Below are 27,415 nucleotides of genomic sequence, written 5' to 3'. Positions count from 1 at the left end.
GTGATACATATTGTGCTTTGCAGGAGACATATTAACCCTTTATGCTACTTCGATTCAAAACTGGGACTAAACAAAACACAGGTCTCTCCAGCAAATAAGTTAACCTCCAGAATTATCTTTATTAATATTATCGCCTGAAATTTAGTTGTCAAACACAGATCTCTGCAGCAGGTGCTTTAACCCCAGAAGATACTTTAAAATTCAGACTTTATAACCAATTAAGCAGAACAGATTTACTGCCACGTTTGTCCTTGTTGGCACTTTCTTTGTGGCAGGGTTTAAAAAAATAAATTTATAAGTTGAGGCCCATGTTTTGCGTCTGGGTTGTGCCAAAAATGTGAGCAACCCTACGCAAAAGCTAAATCTCATTAGTTAACTATTGTAATGCGCTTAAATGACTCATGATAGACATGCTAAACATATGTCTGAGATCTTAAGGTCTGATGTCGCTGTTTGGGATGTCACTTACTGTGAGGTCAAGGGTTCTGATGCCGTTTCCTGTGATGCCACGCATGATGTCACAAATTGTGATGTCACTCAATGTAGTCACTCGCCATGATGTCACTTCCATGTTGCCTAACTTGATTAGTCCCCCATTTTTTTTTTTTACAACTTGGTCTCTGCACACAACGTTCCGTTAAAGCCAGACCTATTGGCATTGCCAATACTTGTTAAGTTAGTGGACCAGTCAATACTGCATCCTTATCAACATTCAACGTCATCCAGTGACATGGACCTCGCCGTCCCATCTTGAGGGCGATCGCTGCATTAGAAGTGCTTTAGGGCTCATTCTCACATTACGAAGGACGCTGCACTGATCATATTAACAGCAACATCTTTGTCCTCCCTTTGTTCCAAGCAAACAATGAATGACTCCCTCACAGATACTTCTACACAGCTCATGTTCAGAGCGTAAAGATCTGCACAGGGAGCATGTAGCCAGTTGTACTTGACACATTCCACACCTTATGGTGCATTGGTAAAGCCATTACGTCTGGCTTTATTGTGCATGCCTTTTGCATATCTTAGTATATTCAAGCTAGTCCAAGTGGCTTTTATTCATAATGTTGCATTAACTTCTCTAATCCAAGATCCTGCTGTGAGAAGTTGGCCTGATACAAGGTGATCACTAGAACTAGTGAGCATCATATATCAGTCCAAACAACCCTTATGGTGATTGGTTGTAAGTCAACGTTATAGACCAGCTATCCTAGTAGCGTGGACAAAAGCAGTCTTTAGGCTAAACTCTGAATGGCATGTGAAGCCAGCTGTTTTTTGAGATCAAAAGAGAGAGCAAGGGATATTTTTCACTGAGAAGTGAAAAAAGAGAACTCCTATTCCCCTGACAGGAATATTTATGAAAACAATGGGAGGAGTATCCCCTACGTAGAGTTTTGAAAAAACTTTCGGAGGGTGAACTTCTTGGCAAAAAAAGGGAAAATTCAACCTTTTGTTTTAAAACCCCTCACTCACCAACCTAGTGGTGACTTGCTTCATCATCGGGGTCCACCCTGGTGACCTAGCGTCACCAGGATGTGCTTCGACACCTGTGTTACAGTGGAGCGGGTTGTGACTGTAAGTGCAAAAAAATGTGTTAAAAATTGTCCTGGTTTAACTTAAAATTTAATTTTATTTTAAAGTAACAGAACAATGTTAAAAAATCGGTGGCGAGATACTGGTAGGTGAGTTACGACCAATGTATCTCTATATGTGTTTGTGTAGCTTGGTCAACATGTTTCTACCAATAGGGCAATTGCCCGGTATTCCTCAGGACCAAAAACCAGGTGGACGGGAGGTGTGGGCCCCCTAAAAGGCGCACTCTACCCTGATCCCCTGTTTACCTACTGGAAGAATAGCCAGTGGTTAGTGAGCTCAATCAAGGTGATGAGAGCCGTCAGAAAAAGTTAAAAAGCAAAAGAGACTTGTTTCTAGCCTCTAAAGTGCTTCAACGGGCAGGGGGTAGGGTCTTCAAACCGACATAACATAATAGTTTGTGGAAGAAGGTAATGGCCATTAACCTACTGCTATCCTCCTCTGCTCGGCTAGTGACTAGCTTGCTTTTTAACTTTTTCTGACGGCTCTCATCACCTTGATTGAGCTCACTAACCACTGGCTATTCTTCCAGTAGGTAAACAGGGGATCAGGGTAGGGTGCGCCTTTTAGGGGGCCCACACCTCCCGTCCACCTGGTTTTTGGTCCTGAGGAATACCGGGCAATTGCCCTATTGGTAGAAACATGTTGACCAAGCTACACAAACACATATAGAGATACATTGGTCGTAACTCACCTACCAGTATCTCGCCACCGATTTTTTTAACATTGTTCTGTTACTTTAAAATAAAATAAAATTTTAAGTTAAACCAGGACAATTTTTAACACATTTTTGTTGCACTTAGTCACAACCCGCTCCACTGTAACACAGGTGTCGAAGCACATCCTGGTGACGCTAGGTCACCAGGGTGGACCCCGATGATGAAGCAAGTCACCACTAGGTTGGTGAGTGAGGGGTTTTAAAACAAAAGGTTGAATTTTCCCTTTTTTTGCCAAGAAGTTCACCCTCCGAAAGTTTTTTCAAAACTCTACGTAGGGGATACTCCTCCCATTGTTTTCATAAATAAGCCAGCTGTTTTACCACATATAACCCCTTGAATACCAAGTGAAAGGACACCACACAGGCTGTTATGAAAATAAACAGATATGTATTAACTAACATAAGCCTCTGAACTCTTTGAGGTCCGTGGGCTAAGCACATGACAATACTCAAAAGGAAATACGAGTTCGCACAGTAATTACAAGAACGCCTGAGGGGCGCAACAAACCATATACTAAGTAAGTGGAATGTGAGAGTCAATCAAAGGAATGGAGCTGTCCAGAGGCTGTAGGATCACTGGGACCACACTACCCTAACTGGAGGTAAGTAATAGGAGGCCCATGGAGCGCGTGTGCAGAGTGTGAACTCACACGCGAGATGCGTACAATCGTCTATGGACAGTACAGTTTAAAGAAAAGGTGAGTACGGACGTCCCTGACTAGATAGGACTAAAACGACTGTGGAACTGGACACTAGGAGGGTCAAGCTACCCTTGAGCACCAAAATGCTCGTGTTACCTCACTCACATGCTGCGTGTGCATAGGTGCCAAGTCGTGTCGGGTTCCGGCGTTGAAGTCTATGGAGCCTGGAGAAGAAGATGCTGCAGGCGGTCAGGAGGAAGATGTCCGGTGTGATCCAAGGGTGGATCAGTGAAGAGAAGAACCTGAAAGCAGAGGGGACAATGTTCAGTCACTAGCCAGTGACTGGAGTGGAACCAGGAGTGGAACCAAATGTCGTCGCGATCAGGTGAAGGTGGACGCTTGTCTCTGCAGCCACGTGGACCAGGTGGTGTCTTCGACGACCAGGATGGAGGCACGAGCTGTCCCACGCAGACTCGCGGTGTCGTCTCCGGATTCGGGTTCAACAGGCCTTGGCAAAGGCAACCCACGCGGTGAGTGGCAACGGCGTCTGGAGTGGACCAGGAGGGTCCGGGGTGCTCCTCTTTTGGAAGGGAGCCAGGGGCAGTCTGGAGCAACCAGACCAGCAGCAAAGTTGTCGGAGTTCGTCCTCTAGGTCACAAGCCAGCCGGCAAGTGACCAGACAACGCGTCGAGCAGCAAACAGGCAGAAGGTCCCCACGCAGATCTTGTGGATGCTGGAGGGCAGATCTTCGATGCAGGAGCTGCTCTGGGTCGGGGCTTCTCAGTCCCCAAAGCACTTGGACGAGGATGCCTCTGAAGTCGTGCTGGAGCGAAGTGCTGCTTCTTCCAAGATGGCCGGTCCCACGTGTCTCGTCGCACCCACGGGTCTCAGCTGAGCTGCAGGTGTGGGTAGAGGTCGGAGAGGTCTGGGAATCCGGGTCTCGTAGGGCTCTGAAGTCTGGATCCTTGCAGGAAGACGACAAAGGGAAGCCGCTGTACGCTGATGGTGCCTGCTGGTGCAGGGTGGACACGCCTTGCCCACAAGGGAGATATCATCAGTCTTCTGTGGAGCAGAACGTCGAAGTCCAGAGTTTCTTCTTGGGAAGTTGTTCAGGATAATCTGATTTGGAATAGGACCAGCTCCTACCTTTATCCGGCTAAAGGGGGCTGCACTACGACTAGGCCCCTCCTCTGGGTGGGACCAGGAAGGGGGGTGGTTACACCCCCTTTCCTTTGTCCGGTCTTGCGCCAGCTCTGGGGCTGGAGTGCCCCAGGAACTGGTTCTGACCGGTGTATGCACAGGGCACCTTATGTGCCCCAGGCATGTCTCATTCCATTGAGCCCTGTCCTACCTAATACACAAAATCCTGTCTGGGGTGGTGCTAGCACCTCCCAAGGCAGGAAACCCTTTGTCTAAGCCTCCCTCGCTGGAAGGACTCCCAGCAGCAGGAGGTCAGACTTGTGTCTGTGGTGGCAGCATCCATTTTGTGATGCTGAGGCTCGAGTTAACTTTAACCGGGGTTCACAGTTACTTACATGTCGTGTCCCTCTAGAAGGGTGGAATGCTAACCCCGTCGCCAGAATTGGCGAGGGGTTAGTATTCCAATTCGTATGACACCTTACTCGACATGTTTTGATAATGCTATTCCAAAGTTAGCATGTGACCGCGAGGTACATAATGCACTTAAGAGTATATGGTATAGCGTTATCATGGAACAGCTATTAGAACTTGGTTCCGCAAGCTGCAAACGGGCTCAGCTCATGCCAGAGCACCATCTCACATAATTACAAGCACTCTGCCTTCAGGATTGATAAGGCTGGACATAGGAGTGACTGATAGGAATATATGTGTCCATTTTAGGGTTAGATATAGGAATACTATGTCTAAAGCAAAGGGTGATTACACCACCTTGCCCCAGCTGTCGTGCAGCCAGTTGTGTCAGATTTGGATGGCCAGCCAGGGGTGGCACAATACATGCTGCAGCCCCTGGTAGGCCCTGGGTACACCTATGCCCTGGATACCTAAGGTATGCTGTACAGGGACTGATAAGGTGACTCAGTATCCAATTAGATATGTACCTAAGGTACATGGAATCCATTTTACAGAGAGCAGTGGGCCTGGGGTCCTGAATAGCAGGGCCCCAGGTCAACTAAGTCGAAAAACCAGCAAAACACCAGGCAAAAAGTTGGGGGCAACCATAGTCAGATATCCACCTTCCTACACCTGCTTTCCTGTTAATTTGTATTTCTTAGTACATTCAAGCTAGACCAATTGGCTTTTATTCATACTATTGCATTAACTTCTCTAATCCAAAATCCAGCTCCTGTTGTGCCGCAGTTTGGACCCTGCATCCTTAATCGCATCTTTCGAGGCAAAGCCCACACTTAATTTGGTTTAACGAAAATTATCATTTCATGTAATCATAATGTTCCTAACTTGTATTGTTCTTTTAATTTGAACTAACGATTTGAAGAATTCACTATTGAAAAACATTAAAACATTAAAACATTATTCAGAATGAAAAATATTGGGCAGGTAATCAGAATAAATCAAACATTGTACTTACTACCTCACTTCAGAAAATATAAGAACGTATTTTTTCCATTAGTTGATGTACCCTGAACATTTTGACTCAAGGTGACCTGTCTCTCCCTGGAATGTATAATTAATATGTGCTCATTTTGTGTTTAGGTTAACGTCCCCTCCTGTTGCCTCTCTGCCAAATGGCCACACTACCTTATGTAAGTACTTTCGAAAGTAATCCTAAGCATGTATATTCTAATTGTTGTATGATGTCGTCCGTTTAATTCTCAGTCGATAGCGCTTTCACTAAATCATGTTTATTGGATAAGGATACTGTGCTTTCACTGAGTGCTAGATTTGACAGTTGCTATAAAACTTTATAGCTCTTGCTTTTGTCCGGAGATGTTTGATATTTTGCTTACTAAACATACAATAATTAGTCTAAGATTTCTGCTTTTTCAGGAAAAATGTTCTTCAATCGTCCCCTCTTTGAGCATGTTTCCATTTAGTGGACAGTTTGTTTAAAGACACTTATACCTGCTTCGATTGCTCTAATCCAGGAATGGAACTTCTGCTGCTCTTTTATTTTTATAGTATCAAAATGCGCGCCGTATTTATTTTGCTGTAGTTCTTGAATTGCCCTTAAACCTCCGAGTACTTTTGGTAGGAGTGTGGTGGAGGAAGGATAAGAGAAGGATTTTGGGGGTCCCTGAGATTTAAACACTGCAGGCAAGGAGAAAGACACTCAAAGTAAAGCAGCCAGTTGGCACGTGCCACATACTAGTGAGGGTGCCAAAAAGAATGTATACTCTCAATGTCCTGCAGGGGAACAAATGGTGGGGGTTGTGGTAAGTGGAGAGCCTTCCCAGCCGGTGGGGCTCTTGAAGTCATGTTCTCTCGAAGAAAATCTATCATTTGTCAGTGGAAGTTTGACCTTTTTCTGTGTCATGAGTCTGAGAAGTATCATCAAGACGGGTGTTAGTTGGGTAGATAAGTCTGACCTATTCTTGACTGTTTTTTGTTTTTTTTTGCGTTAGTTTCCTTTTTGCTCACTAGCCTGGTGCCATTCCTGCCCTGTATTGAGCAGGTCTCTGGCTGACTCCGCAGTCTTGATTAAGAACTCTGCGCCCAGTCGTGTGATACATGCTTTATCTGGGCATACATACTTTGGTGTTCATTTTGTAATCACTTGATCGGATGCATGCCTTGCGACACGCAGGGTCTGGAAATGCATGTTGTATTCCTATGTTTTGTGGCATACAGTATGCCACTGATATTACCTTGTATAGTTCTCTTGCTAGTCTAATGGCTTGCCATATGGCTTTTTGGTTAGCATTGCAGACTGGAGTATGATGCAGCCTGTGATGTGGTACCGTTATTGTGCTCTCGCTGATGGCTTGTTTAGGTGACTGTTAGACTTGGCACCATTGGCGTGAGTCTCCCTTCCACTTTTTGCTGTTGCCTCATCTGTTTTTGTTGGTGTAGATGCTTTGGCCTCTTTGCCACTGCCGTTCAGTTCCAAAGTGCAAGTGCTTCCTATTGTAAAGTGATGTAACGGATTTGTGAATCCATGATTGGTTATTTGATTTATTTGTCAGAACCTAGTACAGTTCACCATGTGTGCCCAGGGCCTGTAAATTAATTGCTGCTGTTGAGCTTGCAGCACTGATTGTGCCTCCCACAGAAGCTGCTTGTAAAATGTGGCTCAGGCATGCCATTGCAGAGCCTGTGTGCAGTCTGGGACTGCCATGTCGACTTGGCAAGTGCACATATTTGCCTGCCCCTAAACCTTCCATTTTCTACATTAGTCACCCCTAAGGTAGGCCCAAGGTACCCCTTTGGGCAGGGGAATTGTATGTGAAAGGTAGGACATCCACTAATGTGTGTATCCTGTTCTGATGGTTGAATTCCTGCCAATTTCCTTTTTCACTATTGCAAGGCTACCTGTTCCCATAGGCCAGAATGGGCAGCTTGAATATAATTTCTTATAATCCTAATTGACCCAGGGAACAAGGTAGAAAACTAGTTTAGTATGCCTGAACTCAGAATGTTAAAATACATCTTTTAGTGAGGGTGATTTTTACATTCTGTGTTTGAAAATACCTCTTTTAGAAAGTACGTATTTTCTTGCCTAACCATCCAGTATGCCTCTGCAAGGTTTGTGTATTTCATGTCTGGTTTGTGAGTGACAGAGGGCTGGAGAGGATCTTGGCTTCAGCAGGGTGATGGGTCAGGGCTGGGCTGAATAGGACCTGCATTGAGTAGAGAGTAGGGGTGGAGATTTCCTTTAGCTTGTTTAAGCCTTCATAGAATAGATATTAGGGGGAGGAGTTTTCCTTTCAGCTACCTGGGCCAGGTCAGCTTTCAACAATGCTGTCTCCACCTCCTGCCAGGAAGCTGGTATTTACTAGGTACAGACACTCGTTGCCTTCAGAGAACAAAGGATTTAGTAGTATAAATATTGGGGCCTAGATCCCAGAACTTTAGATCACTTCTGGGAATTCGAGAGGAAACCTTTGCCAAGGTGAAGCGCCAGACAAGTTGAGGAGGAATACTGCCCATGTGCTGTCTGGGGTTGGCCTGCAGTGGCTGCTTGCTGCCAAGGAAAGGAGAAAAAGGACTTTGCTGTTTCTTTTGTCAATTGCTTGAAGGAAATATCTCCAAGGGCTTGAAACTGAGCTAACCTCCTGGTCTGAAGTCTCAGGAGCACAAAGACTACACCTCTTCTGTCTCACTGCATCTGGAACTGCTGTTTCAGCTGCTACAGAAAGAAATTGCAACGCCGGCGAGCGACACTGTAACCTGCCCGAAGCCGTGAGTGCTGCACCGACTTGTGACGTGGGCCCGACGCCTGCTGGTGGGCTGCATCAACTTCGAAGCCGACCTCATCGTGGAGCCGATCCTCTACGTGGGTGACCCCAAATCCATCGACCTCACGCCATCGTAAGGAATGGTGGTTTCGGCCCCATCGTGACGTCGCCTCCCCTGCACTGCAGTAAGGAACAGAGATGCACCTCCCCTGGGGTCGTAAGGAACAGCTGCCTCGCAGCACCTATTAAGCCGCATCTCCCCGAGGCTGCGAACTATATTTGCTTTCATCAATTCCAAGGTACTGTTCTTTGTGGGTTCTGCCTGACTCCAGGCCGGACGCTGCGCACCTCGCGGTCAGCGGCGTACTTTGGGATTTCCACTGGCCACAACGTTGTTATAACTCAGTGGAGTTATTTGTTGCTTGACACTTGATTTAAGTGATAACCTATTTTTAAGGATAATTTGAGAATTGTATTGTGGATTTTGGTCCTATTGGTCTTGTTTAAGAATAGATAAAGATTTATTTTTCTAAACTGGTGTGGTGTCCATTTGTAGTGTTTTCACTGTATTACTGTATTTGTTTACAAATGCTTTACACACTGCCTCTGAGATAAACCTGTCTGCTCGTGCCAAGCTACCAAGGGAGGGAGCAGGGGTTATTTTAGGAGTGTATCCTCCTTTCCCTGACTAGAAGCGAGGGTCCCTATTTGTACAAAGGTGCAAACCGTTGCCAACTAGAGACCCCCCCAGTTCTTACAGCGACCATGTCTTCTTTGAGCTGTTGGTGTGTGATTTTGGAGCGAGTGCTTTGCAACTGCATAGGCATCTTGTAGGTTAGTTGGCCTAATGCCTATTTCAAGTCTGAAAGATGTGGGGTTTTTTTTGTGGCGGTGAGTGCTGTTTGGTAGTGTGATAACCATTCCAACTAAATTGAAGGATTTCTGCCCTCTGTTCCTGTTCATTTTTAGTTGCTGTAACATGTCATGGTCAAAAGTTCTGTTATAAGGAAGATGGTGGCCAGCTGTGTGGGACATGTGTAGTGTGGTGTGTTGGATGTACGCAAGATAGTCTGCCTGATGGGTTCAGTTGGAGGTTTTATAATGTATCTGATGCACAAATGAGAATTAACATATTTAAGTTCATAATAAAAGCAAATAATGGAAAGTATCAGTAGGTGAAGCAATACTTTTTAATCGATATCGCAATTATTCATTAGAATAAAGTGACAGTGCATTCATTACCCAAGTATAGACCTGTATTACTCCCAATAGTTCTCCAGCTGATTAATGTGGGAATGGCACGGATATTCATGATGGGTGGTTTTACCCACCTTAGAGCACTATAGCATAAAAGTAGGACTTAGGGATGATTTTCAGTGGGTGGTGATGAAGAAATGGGTAATCGCCTCAAAGACAAGATCAAAGCTTTTGCCTTTAATATTGGGTTGGCCCACCTGGCCTAGTATTCTGAAGTACCCTGTTTTAAGATTAGGTTGACATTGTATCTCATTTCAGTTTAAATTAACTTAAGTGTCTAGACTCCGTTATTGCAACACGCTTCCAAAACATTTTCTTCCAAACGCCTGTTATGCGAGAACATCCATCTATGGAAAAGCAGCATGCAATCGAAGTCTGCCCCTCTCAGTGTATAAAGCCCAATCTGTTAGAATCTTGCCATTCTGTGCCCATGAGCTTGATGCCTGTACGCTTTTCCACTTACACCTAATACGTTTCCACATTTTAAGCGCCTCGCACTGCTGAACATTTATTTATTGTGCCGTGTGTTTGCCTAATAGCGCCTCGCATTGCTGGACAATAATAGCGCCGTATGTTGATTTTGATTTTAATGATGCCTGTGTGCTTAACTGTGCCCACAGAAGTATTTTAATTTGCATTACCTTTATTTTCATTACTTGTGCCCCAATATCGGCGTGTTAGCCTTTCTTTTCTGTTTTCTGCTTGTTGCCATTTGGTTGTGCCTCCAGCCCGTCCCTCCCCCCACGCTCCCGCCTCCCAGCCGCCCCGCCCACTCTCCGCCCCCCCTCCACCCTCCATTAATGACAGCTGGACAATCTCGCAGCAGTCTTGCCCCAGTCGCGCCGAAGGTGCGCCAAAGGTAAGCCCGTCTACGCCCGTCCGCGCCTGGACCACGCGCAGCGCCATACCCCCTGGTCCCCGCCGCTCCCAACCCTCTAGATTCACATATGATGCCGCTACTCTCCTTGCCCTCAACCCCGGACGTACACCACTATGCTACGAAGCTACTCCTGGACGTACTCGCGGCCCATTCGCTTGCCTCTCCTGCAAGTTCAACTGCTTCAGGACTCTCGCCAAATCCACGTCCTCCAATCACAGTTCCGACTCTAACCGCCTAAAGTGCATCCTGCTCAACACCCGCTCGATCCACAAACACGCAACAGAACTTTGGGACCTACTCGACACTGCTTCACCTGACATCGCCTTCCTTACTGAAACATGGATGAACACATCATCAGCACCCGACATCGCCATAGCCATACCGGACACATACAAGATTATCCGAAAAGACCGCACCAATCAAACTGGAGGAGGCATCGCCATCGTCCACAGAAACACCATCAAAATCACAACCAACTCCGACGACAATCTTGCAACCGCCGAACATCTCCATTTTCAGATCCACACCGACCCCAGGACCACACTTAGAGGCACCCTCATCTACAGGCCTCCAGGTACCCGCTCTCAATTCAGCGATGACATCACGGACTTAGTCAGCCCACACGCCCTCGCCTCTGAGAACTACATTCTACTAGGAGACCTCAACTACCATCTTGAAAACAAACACGACAGCAACACCACCACCCTTCTGGACAACTTGGCCAATCTCGGACTCAAACAACTTGTGGACACCCCCACCCATGTAGCCGGACACACGCTCGACCCCATCTTCACCTCCAGCAAGCACATCTCCTTCGATCTCACTACTGCTCTCCACTACTGGACGGATCACAGCTGTGTTCACTTCAGCTACAAAACCACCCTGACCCTTAACTGTCCACAGCCTATCCCTCGGAGAAACTGGAACAAAATCACCTCCAACCAACTCCTCACATCACTCAACCAAAACCCTCCCACCATCTCAATGGACCCAAACCAAGCGGCCATCAACCTCAGGCAATGGATTACCCACAGTGCTGACGAATTAGCACCCCTGAAAAAGCACCAGATGAAATCAGCCAGCAAAAAGGCTCCCTGGTTCAATGACGAACTTAAAAAATCCAAGAAGCTATGCCGCACCCTGGAAAAGATATGGAGAAAAAACCCAACCTCCGACAACATGGCCTCCCTCAAGTCAGCCACCCGCAAACACCGCCAATTGATTCGATCCGCCAAGAAATCAGCTTTCAAGGATCGTCTCGACAACAACTCTCAAAACAGCAAGGAACTCTTCAACATCGTTAAAGAATTCACCAACCCCACCGCAGCATCCAACGACATCACTCCCTCCCAAGACCTTTGCGACGCGTTATCCTCCTTCTACAACAAAATTGCCGACATCCACAACAGCTTCGAGAATACTCCCAGCGATCTACCCTCCCCACCCCCCTCAGATCCTACTCCGCCAACTAACAACCTCAGCGCCTGGAACCCAATCACCACTGAAGACACCATTCGCCTGATTAACTCAATCCACTCTGGCTCGCCCACCGACCCCTGCCCCCACCACATCTTCAACAAAGCTGACTCCGTCATCGCACCCCATCTCCGTGATGTCATCAACTGCTCGTTTAACTCTGCCTCCTTTCCAGAAAGCTGGAAACACGCCGAACTCAGCGCCCTTCTGAAGAAACCCACAGCAGACCCTTCTGAACTTAAAAACTACCGACCCATATCCCTCCTCCCTTTCCCAGCCAAAGTCATCGAGAAAGCCGTCAACAGCCAACTCGCTGCCTTCCTCGAATCCAACAACTCCCTTGATCCATCCCAATCCGAGTTTCGAGCCAAACACAGCACCTAAACCGCCCTCATTGCAGCGACTGACGACATCCGAACACTCCTGGACAACGGAGAAACAGTGGCCCTCATCCTACTCGACCTATCTGCCGCTTTCGACACAGTCTGCCACAATACCCTTATACATCGCCTCAGCAACATCGGCATACAAGGAAAAGCCTTGGACTGGATCATCTCATTCCTCGCTGGAAAAACTCAGTCAGACTTCCACCATTCTACTCAAAGGCCACCGAAGTCATCTGCGGCGTACCACAAGGATCATCACTCAGTCCCACCCTCTTCAACGTCTACATGAGTCCTCTCGCCTCCATCGCGCGTCAACACAACCTTAACATCATCTCTTACGCCGACGACACCCAGTTAATCCTTTCCCTCACCAAAGACCCCAACACCGCCAAAACCAACCTTCACGAAGGCATGAAAGAAGTAGCCGAATGGATGAAACATAGCTGCCTTAAACTCAACTCAGACAAAACGGAGGTGCTTATCCTAGGATCTTCCCCCTCAGCCTGGGATGACTCTTGGTGGCCTTCCGCTCTGGGCGCAGCACCCACACCCACAGACCATGCACGTAACCTTGGCTTCATCCTAGACTCCTCTCTCTCGATGTCCAGACAAGTCAACGCCGTCTCGTCCTCCTGCTTCAACGTACTTCGCATTCTCAAAAAGATCTTCCGCTGGATCCCCCTCGAGACAAGAAAGACTGTCACCCACGCTTTGGTCACGAGTGGACTGGATTATGGTAACACACTATTTATTTATTTTATTTATTTAACAGATTTCTAGAGCGCATGGCTGCCCGTAAGCGTCCCAGCACTAAGTGACAAGAACCTACTGTAGAGGGGTCTTACGGGAATAGCCATGTTTTGAGCGCTCTACGGAATGAGAGCAGGTTGGGTTGGGCTCTGATGTTAGGGGGAAGAGTGTTCCAGAGTTTGGATGAATTGTATGAGAACAGTCGCCCACCTGAACGTGCTTTTTTGATTCTGTGTATGGAGGCAAGGTTACAGTTAGAGGAGCGGAGAGTTCTTGTGGTAGTATGGGGTGTAATCAAGTTTTGTAATATTGGAGGGGCCTTGCCGTGGAGAATTTTGTAGGTGGTACAGAGAGCCTTGAACGTTATTCGTTCGTGTACGGGGAGCCAATGTAGAGCAGCAAGAGCTGGTTTGGCTGAGCAGCGGCGGTTGGTTCCTGTGAGAATGCGCGCTGCCGCGTTTTGTACTGTCTGAAGTTTAGACAGTACTTTTTTGGGGGCCCCCAGGTACAATGCATTACCGTAGTCCAGGCGGACCAGCACCAGGCCATGGACTCGGAGTTTGCGGGAGTGTGCAGGGAGAAGAGGTAGGACGTTTCTGGCTGATCTTAGGAGGCCATGGCAAGTTCCCGCTGTTTTCCTTGCTTGAGCAGAGAAGTTGAGGCCTTCATCTAGCCATATGCCCAGGCTTTTAATTTCATGTTTCGGGGGGGGGGGGGGGGGGGGGGAGGTCCCATGGTGGGAGGCCATAGGGAAGAGGGGTTGTAGAGAGATTTGTTTCCTAGGATCATTATTTCCGTTTTTTCGTTGTTCAGTTTGAGGTGGGAAAGGTTCATCCACTTAGTTATTTCGGTGAGGCAGGTTTGAAGGTTGGGAAGAGAGTGATCTTGCTGGCTGAGGGATACCACGAATTGAGTGTCGTCGGCGTATGTTAGGAGTTTGATCCCATACGGGGCGACGACTTTCTCAAGGGGGGACATGTAAACATTAAAAAGGGTCGGGCTCAGGGAGGAGCCCTGAGGGACCCCACATCCGACGGCCGTAGGCTTGGACGTGAATTTTCCGTCTGCCACCCGGAAAGACCTGTTCTCTAGGAAGGATTTGAGCCAGGTCAGGACCGTTCCTGCAATTCCAAGGTCCTCGAGCCTGTGGACCAGAGTAGAGTGGTTGACGGTGTCGAAGGCAGCGCTTAGGTCCAGGAGGATCACTGGGACTGATCCTCCTGTGTCCATGATTTTCCTTGCTTCCTCGACTACCGCCAAAGTTGCAGTTTCAGTACACTGGCCTGGTCTAAATCCTGTTTGGGAGGGTTCAAGCAGACCTTTAGTATCAAGGTGGGAGGAGAGGCTGTAGTTGATGTATTTCTCCGCTATTTTACTAATGCCTGGAAGCCGGGAGATCGGTCTGTAGTTGCCCAGTTCTAGAGGATCCAAGTGCGGTTTTTTAATCAGTGCCTTCACCATTGCTTTTTTCCAACTTGGGGGGACAGTGCCGCTGGTGAGTGAGCTGTTGATTAGATTAACCAGGTGGGGAAGAATGGTGGATGTAACTAATTTTAGGATGTGGAGAGGTGCCGGGTCTGTGGGGGAACCACTTTTGATAGAGTTCAGTATTGGAAGCATGGTGTCTGTCGTTAGGGGGGTGAAGTCTGATAGTTGGTCCACAGTTGTTGCAGCAGTAGGGACGATGGGGAGGGTGTCCGGAGTGAGCGGAGGAAGGGAGTTGATGATTTAGTTGATTTTTTGATTGAAAAATTCTGCGAGTTCGTTGCAGCGAGCGGTTGAAGGTTCGATCAAGGGAGGGGGGTCCGGTACTTTAAGAAGTTTTTTCGCTATTTGGAATGTCTCCCGCCAAGAGTTAGTGGAGGATCTTATTTTCTCCTCAAAGTAGTTGGTTTGAGCGGTTTTAAGTGCTTTTTTGTATTTGAGGAGGGTTTTTTTATATTCAATTTTTTTCTCGTCGTCGAAATTTCTCATCCAATCTCTTTCTGATTTTTTACAGGCTTTTTTTAGAAGCCGCATTTCGCTAGTGAACCAAGGGGAGGAGGGTTTGCCCCGAGGGTTACTGAAATTTTTTTGGGGGAGTACTTTGTCCAGCGTGTCTCCTACCCATTTTGCTAACTCTACGTCGGCGAGAATTGGGTTCGTATCAAGTTTAGGAAGGGAGCATTCAAGCTGGTGTTTCCACTTCTCTACATCCAGTTTGGACCAGGATCGCGTAGGTATGCTAGGTTTTGCGGTAGGGCGAGGGGTGGGGGGTAGCTGCCAATTTATTGGCACTAGGAAGTGATCGGTCCAGGGCATTGGGATGGGCTCTGAGGTAGTGAGGTCCTTAATGTTGGTAAAAATAGGGTCTAGTAGATGTCCCTGTGAGTGAGTAGGAAGATGGCTAGATAGTTTTAGCTGGAGAGATTCGAGGTCTGCTGTTAGGTCGGTGGCAGATTTGGCTTCCTTTTTGTCAAAGTGGATATTCAGGTCTCCTAGGATCAGACATTCAGGGTAGGTAGTGGTTAGAGTGAATGTATGTTCCGCGAGGGATTCACAGAATTGACCCAAGGGCCCTGGAGTGCGGTAGATGAGAAAGCCTAGGAAGGCTTTACATGGTGAGACCTGAATAGGGTGATTGGTAGAGGTGGAGGAGTGGCGATTGTCTATCGTGACAGCTATAAATGCCGAATTACCCCTATAACTGTGCCATCTTGCGAAAGTTTTCACTTTTCACTTGATTTTTCCCCCACCACTACTTTTTCTGGCATCTTAGCCTACCGTCCTCCTGGTGCTCTCAATAATTTTATAACTAAAATTACGGACATTACTGCAGGTATCATCTTGTCCTCACCCAACTTCACCTTGTTAGGTGATTTTAACTTGCACTTAGACGACCCCCATGATACTGCAGCTAACACCCTCTGCTCCAATCTTTCCGCGCTAGAACTACAACAAAAGGGATTTCTTCCAACCCGCAATAGAGGTCACTAGCTGGACCACATTTACAGCAATATTAGCGATCTCTTGGTCGAATCCCCAGTCCCGTTACCCTGGACGGATCATTTTTTAATCCCCTTCATTTGGCACACTAATCTTTCCCCCTCCACTTGCGGCCCCGTTAAACATCGAGGCAGGAAATGGTCCTCACTTCCTCTCTCCGCCTGGGAAACCGCTCTGGTTAAAAATTTACCCGGGAAAGTGTCGAATTCCACCATAGCAGCTAACAATTTTGATGAGTGGATTTCTACCACACTTGACACGGTCCTTCCTGTACAGGCTACCAACCTTATAAAAAGACCCAGAGCCGCCCCATGGTTTACTTCCACTCTCAAGACCATGAAATTAGCCTGTCGCAAATCTGAAAGAGCCTGGAGACAAGATTACTCCAAGTCTAGGAAGGATGATTATAGAGCCGCTATTAGGCTCTATAAACAGGAGATAAAGACGGCACAAGCCGCCTTCTACGGCAGCAAAATTAATGCAGCCGCTAACGCCCCAAGGGAGATTTTTAAAATTGTTAAGTCACTCATTTCACCCCCTGCGGAATGTCCCTCTGCTGATGGTGCCCAAAACCGTTGCAACGAACTGGCTGAGTTCTTTTCTGGGAAAATACAGAATATATATTCTTCTTTTCGGGATGTTAATAATGACCTGGACCCCCCCCTCCCCTCCACTTCTGATATCGTAGTTCCGTGCAGGCTTGACACAATTCCACCCCTAGACTCTTCGGCTCTGGATAAGCTTATCCCCAAAGTCACTTCAGGCTCCCCCAACGATTCAGCACCCCCTCAGATTCTGATTAAGGCCATGGACATAGTTCGCCCGGTCATACTGGACCTTCTCAACACTTCCATCTCCTCTAAATCCGTACCTCCCCCCTGGAAGTGCGCGATGGTGAGGGCCCTGCTGAAGAAGCCCAGTCTCGACCAATCCAATTTGGCGAATTATCGTCCTATTTCCTTGCTCCCTTGGCTGAGCAAATTGCTGGAGAGGCATGTAAATAACACTCTGATGAACTATTTGGAGTCAAATAGTCTTCTACGTGCCTCCCAGACAGGGTTTCGCCCCCTACATGGGACCGAAACCGCCCTTCTAGCGGTAACAGAGGAAGCAAGAGCAGTGTTAGACCAGGGTGGCAAAGTTGCCATCATCTTATTAGACCTCAGCGCCGCGTTCGACACGGTTAACCATGTCACGCTATTACAACGTCTGGCGGACATGGGCGTGTCGGGCCCGGCTCTGGACTGGCTGACATCATTCCTGACCGACCGCTTCTTCCAGGTCTTCGAGGGCGAGGCAGTGTCACCTAAACATCCTCTCAGGTGTGGGGTCCCTCAGGGTTCCTCCCTGAGCCCCACCTTATTTAACACCTACATGGAACCCCTCGACAGGATTGTCCAACCCTTCGGTGTGCGTATTATCACCTACGCGGACGACACCCAACTGGTGGTCTCTTTAGACCACACGGAGGTGTCGTCCAACACTCTAGGCCCCTGTCTTGAGGCTGTTGCCAGATGGATGCAATCTTCCTGTTTAAAACTCAACGGGGAGAAGACAGATGTTATCTTATTAGGTAACCCCTCCCCCTCTGTCTTTGCTTCCATCTGGCCACCATGTTTGGGCCCCTCCCCAGCCCCCAAGGACCAAATAAAAAGCCTGGGAGTTTGGCTTGACACTGCCCTGAATTTCTCAGTTCAAGCCACAAAGACCGCAGCCACCTGTTTTGGACTGATGAGGATGCTGCGGAAGGTGCTCCCTCTGCTCCCATTTCAGGCAAGGAGGATCCTAGTCCAGGCTCTCATACTATCTCGCCTGGACTATGGGAATGTCCTCTATATGGGAGCCCCTTCCTTTGTTATCCAGAAGCTCCAAGTCACCCAAAACAGTGCAGCTCGCCTGCTCTACAACCTCCCCCGCTGGCAATCAGCAAGGAATGCCCTAAGGGAACTTCACTGGCTCCCCATAGCGGGCAGAGTGCAATTCAAGGCTATGTGCACTCTTCACAAAGCCTTTCATCACCTGGGCCCTGCAATCCTACAGCCTTTTGTCACTCCCTATGTTCCATCACGTTCCCTTCGATCTGGGACCCTCCAGCTGGCCTCCTCTACTAGAGTTAGGAGAGCCCGTTGGGGAGGCCGCTCCTTTTCACACACCGCGGCTAAGCTCTGGAACACTCTTCCGCTAACCTTGAGAGGGACCACTAATCATCTTTCCTTCAGGAAAGCCCTGAAAACTCACTTGTTTGCCAACTCCTGCTGATCTACCCGAGTCCGCGCTAACTTAGTCTTCTGTCATAAGCGCTACGAGGCCTCCGGGTAGATAGCGCTATACAAGTGAACTTTCATTCATTCAATAGAGAACATGGCGTTTTGGCAATCTAGAAGGGGGCTGCCTAGTAGACGGCAAGAAAGGTGGTTTTTGTAAATAATGGCGATACCTCCGCCTACTCTCTTGGGACGGTCCAGATGGTGGATGAGGAAGCCCTGTGGGAGAGAGTTGACAATATCGGGGTCTGAATTCGGTCCTAGCCAAGTTTCCGTAAGGAAGAGAATATCAAGATCATGGTCTTCCAGTAGGTGATATATCTCCAGAGAGTGCTTGGGGAGGGATCTACAGTTAATGAGGGCCATGTGCATGTTTAAATGAGGAAGGTTGTCGAGGCCGGTGGAACTGAGAGTATACTGGCAATGGGCACAGCTGTTGAGGGGGTGGTCCCCCGGAACAGAGTGTCGGCATAGGGCATATACCTCTTTGTTCAGGTGGGGCAGGGTGTCTCTTGCGTAGTTGCGCGATTGGTCGGTAGTGTCTGGCTCTGCGCTCTGCCTAGCGCGGACGAGCGCAGATGAGCTTGCCCTAAGCGCGCCTTCGGCGCGCCATCGTCGCGTCCGCTGCGCTTCCGACCAAGACACATGCTTTATGTTGGTTGGGCTGGGTGTAGGAGGGGGGTGTGGTAAATATTTGATTTACCGTCTTAATTTCTATGCAGGTAAGTACTTAATCAATAATAACTCAATCGGAAAGAAAAAGGCAGAGTCCGTGGTGTTAGAGTTCTTAGGGGTTTTATTCCTTAAAAAGGAATGGTCATGACCTGGATATCATGTTCCTGCAACCACAGGGGTTCAGGAAGGGATAGAGCAATATTTTATTGACAATACATAGCTTATATACTTAAATCACATCATAGAAACCAATATAGTAGGCGTAACAGCTGAGAGAAGACAAGATAACAGCATCCACGTGTTAGTAATACGTAATCGGAAGGCGTGAACTAGGCGTGAACTAGAGGTGTGTGCTAGAAACGTCATAGGTAGGTGTCACAAGTGGGTGGCACAAAGCAGAAATGTTGCAATGTCAGCAGAAATCTGAGGCTTGGATGCGCGCGCAGCTGCATGACGTGTGATTGACGTGAAACTGGAGGGTGCAGGGGACTTGACATTTACACTAGCGGAAAGAGACAGAAGTCTGGCATGTCAGATCAACTCGTACTTCTATCATATCTGCTATCTGATGTTTGGGAACCATATTATCTAAACGGAAAGGTCTCTGGGGCAGAAGCTATTCTATACTGACTGTGAGTGCGTGTATAAGCGCCTAAGTGTCTACATGAGAATGCGAGGGGCATGGGCCTATCATGGTAACAGAGGCTATGAATTACTTGCACGGAGACAGTGAGGCCGGGCCCTTTGCTCTGCAGCTGGGGGGATGTTTACTTAAACTAGTAGGCAGGAATGTATTTTCGAGGAGCGGAACAGATAATTCGAAGGTTGAAGTCAGTCTTGGCAGGCAGCAGGCTGAGCTAAGCGCCGGGAGCCAAACAGAAAGTAAGTCAGCGGTCACGGGTACAGAGACAGCCTGGGCTGAGGCTTTCAGAGTCAGAAGGCAGGGAGAAGCTCGAAGGCAGAATTCAGGGCCTACTTTGCCAGAGCTGAAAAAAACGTGTAAAGTACACTACAAAAAGACGTTGGCATAGCATACTTAGGAACGGACTATTCAACCCATTCAGGGTGGGTCTGAAAGAGGACATGTTAACGTTGGGCGCAAATGTATTTGCGTCTTCATAGCTGGTACAGGAGGGAAGTTACATGCACTTTAAGCTGGTACATGGAGACGGTGGGGTACACGCTAGGGAACACAACTTGACCATAAAATTTATATTTCCTCATTCCCTCCTTGTTCCCTACGGACCCTTCATGATCATGAATCGATCAGTTTGTTCTTGTAACATCATTTGTTCTTCTTTCTTTCTTTCACGTTTTGAGAGAAAACTGGAATGTTCAATGCATGATGTGGCACACAGTCCACAAATCGCTGGCCCACACTGTAGGCACAGGCAGCAACTGAATACTATGACTAGGCCAATGCCTAGGATGGATAGGATCTTCCATCCCCAAGCAGTTAACGTTGTCCAGAACCAACCGGACCAAGTCCAGGTGCCTGGATTCTGATGTATCAGATTTGCAATCTTATGAAGACGTGTAATAGCTTTGTATACAGATGGCGCGTTTTCTGGAATGAAAACACAGCAACTTGACCCGATGACCTTACAAGCTCCGCCTCTATCTGCCAAGATGACGTCAATAACAAGACGATTCTGAAGAACAACAACCCGCATGGCGGACTGCTCCTCTGTTAAGTTACCTAGGGCGGAGGCAGGTTCATTTACTACTGCTTCAAGTGTTCTAGTTAATCTGCGTATCAATTTACTATTTTGGACGGGGCCTGTGAAGAAAAAGAATCCTTTATTGAAATCTGTGTACTGTTCCCATGCCGTTTCAGTGTAGTCGACAATCGGGAGATCTCTTCGGAGCCTATTCTTTACAAGATTTGTATTTCTGTGATAATCGGGAGGGGCTAGAAAAACAGGTGGCAGAAGGAATGCAATGTAACAGGTACCATCCCAATCTAGAGGTAAGCGTACGTATGCGGTATGACCACAAACAAAGTAGGAATGACGGGTAGCTCTAAAGGAAGATTTACCTTGATCACTGAATTCGACCACAGTAGTACATTTACTATGACCTAAGTGTACTGAACCTTTCTTACTGACACATAATTCACCAGTGACTGGTAATACTGACATAGCAGGGAGAACTGGTGCAGCTTCGGATTCAACAGTAAGAATCATAAGGTTAATTGTGTAATTACCTAATCCATATACTTCATTTTCTAGATCAGTTCCTATTCTAGTGGGGAGTCCCTTCTTATCAGGGTAACAGACATTAAGCAGAACTAAGTTCAAGTTTCCCCAAACCCAGCTCCCTTTGAAAACAGCGATATCAGGATCTAAGGAATTAATTATTCTAAACCATGCACCACAGGAGCCATTGTGAGTGAACGGGTACGGAAAGAGGGGCAGAACTCCCTTGTATTTCTGGTAGGGAGGGAGTCGGCCACATATCCAGCAATTTGTAGCGTTGTTAGTCTGATGGGAGTGATGTAACATACTAATGAATGTGTTGTTGCGCAGCGCAAGTCTGTAAGAAAGTTCGTGTGGAGGTAATTCACTAAAAGAATGTTCAGCAGTGACATTGTAAGCAGATTGTTCACGCTTGAAAATAGGGTAGTATATAGAAAGCAGTATACTCGCAACAATAATCAGAAGACTTAGAAAAAACATAATCAATAATGTCACTATACAGTGACTATGGAGTGATTTGCAATATGTACGTTTCTTGAGTTGTCTCTCTCTCTCTCTATCTCGATCTAGGGGATACATGTCAGAAACTATTTAACCGATTCACCTAGGGGAGGACTTAAACAATTAAACTGTCTGACTTGCTAGATCGAAGTTTCAGTCTATACTCCTCTTGGGGAGTTTTCTCTCGTTCGGGAACTTTAAAGTCACTTGGCTCAATACAGTCTTTGGAGGGGGTGGACGAGTCTGGGTCTGGTTTCAGTTCGTTGCACTTTTTAATATGACTCGTATGTATCCACCCCTTTCTGCCTTCCACCTTTATTGCTGTCCTCGTAGTAAGAAGGACGGTCTTCGGCTCTTTCCAGCGGGGCTCCAGCGGACTTTTCCTGTCAAAGTTCCTAATCAGGACCAGATCTCCTGGACGGACATCATGCGGCTTTACATCAGTGTTGTCAGGGAAGGCTGCGGCAACCTGTGAACGACATGATTGGAGTGCAGACATCAAGGAGGCAAGGTAATCTGTCAGCATATTACAATCGACATCGGTAATTTTCTTAGGTAAGGGCGTCCCCCACATATTCGGTGGTCTGCCAAAGACCACTTCATACGGGGATAGTCCTGATCGCGAGTGGGCGACCATCCTCATATAGAACAATGCAACTGGCAGGGCGACTATCCAGTCGACCCCTTTCTCTTTACAAACTTTAGCAAGGCGGGTCTTTAGGGTCTGATTATGCCTCTCTACAAGGCCAGCGGCTTCGGGATGTCGGACACAATGGAATCTCCACTGATATCCTAGCAGCAAGGAAACTTGTTTCATTAATTCGGATGAGAATGGCTGTCCGTTATCTGAGTACACGACACGAGGCAAGCCGTACCGTGGGAAGAATTCTCGAACCAGCTGCCTGGCAGTGGTCGGAGCAGTGTAATCTGGGACTGGATATGCTTCGGTCCAACGGGAAAGTGCACAAACAATTACGAGAACATATTTGAATCCTCGACAACGGTCCATCTGGATATAATCCATCTGGAGGACTTCAAAAGGGTGATCGGGAGGATGAAATCCACCTTGCTCTACGGGGACGCTTTTACCTGGATTGAACTGACAACAGATCATGCAAGTACGCACTTTCTGTTTTGCTGCTGCTCGTAAGTGTTTATTGTGCCAGAGATTCTGTAAACTGTCTAACATCGCTTTCTCTCCTAGATGTGCAGGACTATGTGCTGTATTGATTATGACTTGAACCATAGAGTCGGGGAGAAACCATGTAGATTTTCCCTTCGTCATCCAACCTTGATCTGTCTGGATCCCTCCTAGTTCGGTCCATTTCTTTATTTCATCTGCAGTAGCATGTGTCTGAATATCTATTACATCTAGGGCGGGATCCCTAACTGTCATACAATGTATCGGTACTATTGTCTTTGTCACGTCAGTTGTCTGAGTATGAGTCAATGCTGTATGTTTTGCTGTCTGGTCTGCCAGGTCGTTACCCTGGGAAACAGAATCTGTAACTTTAGTATGTGCTTTACACTTCATGACGGAAATGCCTGTAGGCAGATGTATTGCATCTAACAGTGCTTGAATGAGGGGACCGTGTTGAATCTTGGCACCATGAGAGGTCAAAAAACCTCGTTCTTGCCATAACATTCCGAAGTCGTGTACAACTCCGAAGGCATAACGGGAATCAGTGTATATGTTGACATTTCTGTTTTTGGCTAGTATACAGGCTCGGGTCAGAGCGATGAGCTCTGCCGCTTGAGCGGACAGTGTGTCAATACGATATGTTTCTTTAACTTCGGTTTCAGTGGTCACTGCATACGCGGCCACTAATTCTCCTGTACTTGTTCTCATACATGAACCATCCACATAAAGTGTCAGGTCTGGATTTGTCAATGGAACATCGGTTAAGTCTCGTCGAGGCTTTGTTACTGCATTAATGATCTCTAGACAATCATGCGGGGCTGGATCTGTCATAATGGAAGGTAACAATGTTGCGGGGTTCAGAATGCTGCAGCCTCTGATTTCTATGTGTGGCTGGAATAGCGTTAATTCATAACCTTGTCATCGCACCCCACCTGCGAGACATCATCAACACATCCTTCGACACCGCCATCTTCCCTGAAAGCTGGAAACACGCCGAACTCAGCGCTCTACTCAAGAAACCAACAGCGGACCCCACCGACCTCAAGAATTACCGCCCCATCTCGCTTCTCCCGTTTCCAGCCAAAGTCATCGAGAAGACCGTCAACAAGCAGATGGCCGCCTTCCTCGAGACGAACGGATCCCTCGACCCCTCACAGTCCGGCTTCCGAGCCAAACACAGCACCGAGACCGCCCTCATCGCCGCCACCGATGACATCCGAGCCCTGATGGACAATGGAGAAACAGCGGCCCTCATCCTCCTAGACCTCTCCGCGGCATTCGACACGGTCTGCCACCGCACCCTAATACGGCGCCTCAGCAACATCGGAATCCAGGACAAGGCGCTGGAATGGATCATCTCCTTCCTCGACGGAAGAACACAGCGAGTCCGCCTACCACCGTACAAGTCAGAGGCCTCCGAAGTCATCTGCGGCGTCCCCCAAGGATCATCCTTGAGCCCCACCCTCTTCAACGTCTACATGAGCCCCCTCGCGGCCATCGTACACCACCTCAGCATCATCTCCTACGCCGACGACACCCAGCTGATCCTCTCCCTGACCAACGACCCCGCCGCCGCCAGAGCCAACCTGCACGAAGGGATGAAAGAGGTAGCCGAGTGGATGACGACCAGCCGCCTGAAACTGAACTCGGACAAGACGGAGGTCCTCATCCTGGGCTCCTCACCCTCCGCCTGGGACGACTCCTGGTGGCCTCCCGCCCTGGGCACCGCACCCAAACCGACAGACCATGCACGAAACCTGGGCTTCATCCTGGACTCCTCCCTCTCCATGACCAGGCAAGTCAACAGCGTCTCCTCGGCGTGCTTCAACATCCTACGCATGCTACGGAAGATCTTCTGGTGGATCCCCACAGAGACCAGGAAGACCGTCACCCAGGCCCTCGTCACCAGCCGACTGGACTACGGCAACGCCCTCTACGCCGGGACCACCGCCAAGCTTCAGAAGAGACTCCAGCGGATCCAAAACGCCTCAGCCAGACTCATCCTCGACATCCCACGATCCAGCCACATCTCCGGACATCTGAGAGACCTTCACTGGCTCCCCATCAACAAGAGAATCACCTTCCGCCTCCTCACCCACGCACACAAAGCCCTACACGACCAAGGCCCGAGCTACCTCAACAGCCGAGTCAACTTCTACGCTCCCAAACGCCACCTCCGATCAGCCAACCACGCCCTCGCCGCCGTCCCCCGCATCCGAAGAGCGACTACAGGAGGAAGGTCCTTCTCCTACCTGGCCGCCAAGACCTGGAACTCCCTCCCGTCCGACCTGCGCCTGACCCAAGACCACCTCTCCTTCAGGAAGAAGCTGAAGACCTGGCTGTTCGAGCAGTAGCGGCACCCCCCCCCCCCCCCAGCGCCTTGAGACCCTACGGGTATGTAGCGCGCTTTATAAGTGTCACTGATTGATTGATTGATTGAACCTGTCAGTCGTGCTACAGTCAAGTGCTGAGTCTGGGTTCTGTTTAAAAGAACCTCTACAGAATGTGGAACTTGTACTGTTAATTGATGTCCTAAAACAATTGAGTCGCTCTGTCTGATTGCTAATGCTGTCGCTGCTACGGACTTTAAGCACGCAGGGAGTGCCTGGGCTACTGAATCTAATGTACTTGAAAAATAAGCGCAAGGCTTATGTGAACCTGCTTGATCTTGGGTGAGGACAGACAACGCTGTACCATCACGTTCTGTAACAAAAAGTGTAAAAGGTTTGCTGTAACATGGTGTCGCTAAAACTGGTGCTTGGCATAAAGCTTTCTTTAATTCTTCAAAGGCTTGTGTGTGTTCCTGAGTCCAAGGGAGGGCAGTCGAAGTCGCTGCCTCCTGTGTCGTTAACTGAATGAGTGGTTTAGCTAGAAATGCATACTGAGGAATCCATTGTCTGCAGTATGAGGTGAGGCCTATAAAGGCCCGCACTTCCTTTTGTGTCTGGGGTTGCGACATATTTACAATTAACTGAATGCGATCGGGAGTGAGCTGTCTCCCCACTTTGGACAGCAAGTGACCCAAGTACACAACTTGCTGAACACAGAATTGTAGCTTCGAAGGGGACACCTTGTGTCCCTTGTCGGCCAGGAAATGTAAAACTGTCAGTGATGCTTGTTCACATTCGGGCTCACTTCGTGCGGTGATCAGCAGATCATCGACGTATTGCAGTAAAGCGGTGTTAACTGGCATTTGAATACAATCTAGTTGTCTTTTCAGTGCTTGACTATAGATGCTGGGGCTTTCTGTGAATCCTTGAGGTGCGCGTGAAAATTTGAAACTTCGTCCATTTAAACTGAATCCAAAAAGGTATTGGCTCTCGGGGTCAATAGGTACACTAAAGAAGGCGTTCTTGAGATCAATTACAGTAAAGAACGTTGCTTCAGAATCAATAGCAGTCAATAGGGAAGAGATGTCGGGGACCACAGGATACTGTGGTACAATGCATTTATTCAGTTCTCGTAAATCAATCACCAGCCGATATACTGGCGGTGCATTGGGATCAGTACGTTTAAGAATTGGAATGATAGGGGAATTACAGATATTGGAGTCGGTCTCTACGACCACTCCTTGGGCGATGAGCTCTTCAATGATTTCCAGTAAAGCCACTACAGCATCGGGTGGTAACTTGTATTGTCTGATTCTGGGTAGAACGACACCTGGTTTGAGTGTAACACGGTATGGTGTGATATGCATACAGCCTACATCAGTTGGGCCTTGTGCCCACAAGTGATCTGGTACATTTTTCAATCTGACATCAAACTCTCGTAATACATAATGACCCTTGAAATCCCGCAGAAAGAGTCTAACTCCCTCCGGAGAACAGCATATCACAGCTCCTAGAGCCTTCAATGTTTTGATACCTAACAGATTTTCTGGACATGATTTCGTAAGTAACAAGTCTGTAACACGTGATAACGGACCCACAGCCAGGGGAACGGGTTCTGATACCTCATTTACAATAGGCTGTCCTGAAAAACCAAGGGAAACATTCTGTGAGCCTGAGAGGGGTGCCCCTGGGACTTCATTATGGCTGATTGTTGTGCGGCTTGCCCCTGTGTCAATTAAAAACTTTCTGTCTTTTCCCAATACTTGACTGTGTACATAAGGACCCTCTTGATCTACAGGAATCTCAATAAGAGGCAAGCCAAACTCCCTCTCTAGGCTGTTTCATGTGTATCGTGGATAATCGGGGTAAGCAGATTGGGCATACTGGTACATCTGTTGTGAAACTTGTTGAGTCGCGGCAATGGGCTGTGGCTGTGATACCGCTACTGTCTGTGCTGCATGTGGTGAAGCATGCATAGGCTGTGTATTCTGCATGGGCTGTACATTCTGTGAAGTCTGTTGCTGGGCCTGATCTTGTCTTGGTGGATGCGGTCTTTCTTTAGTTTTACCTGTTGATATATTATGTTTCAGAACTGGACATTCATGTACGTAGTGACCTGGCTGCTTGCAATAGTTGCATGTCCCTTTAACGGGAGCTGCGGCGTGACCTGTCTGGGTCGTACCCTTTCTTTGGCCGTCGGCTGGAACCGATTGGGCCACTAACATTTTCATTTTCGTGTCTTTCATACGTTTCTGTTCATGATCCTGTTCTTCTCTAATTCTGTTCT

The 27,415-nt window shown here is 47.9% G+C and overlaps 1 protein-coding gene across 3 annotated transcripts in view; it reads left to right on the top strand.

Annotated features, from left to right (window-relative positions):
• Positions 1-27,415, top strand: part of ATAD2B (ATPase family AAA domain containing 2B) — a 945,800-nt gene that overhangs the window by 155,761 nt on the left and 762,624 nt on the right. For all 3 annotated transcript variants that reach the window (XM_086926259.1, XM_086926261.1, XM_086926260.1), the window contains exon 3: positions 5,644-5,693. In XM_086926259.1, coding sequence (XP_086782385.1) covers positions 5,644-5,693 — 50 coding nt within the window. The remainder of the gene's footprint in view (positions 1-5,643; positions 5,694-27,415) is intronic.

Source organism: Lissotriton vulgaris, chromosome 6 (assembly GCF_964263255.1).
Source record: "Lissotriton vulgaris chromosome 6, aLisVul1.2, whole genome shotgun sequence".
In the NCBI taxonomy this organism is placed as follows: Eukaryota; Metazoa; Chordata; class Amphibia; order Caudata; family Salamandridae; genus Lissotriton; species Lissotriton vulgaris.
Note: the sequence above shows the minus strand (reverse complement) of the source record. Positions and strands in the feature narration are given on the sequence as shown.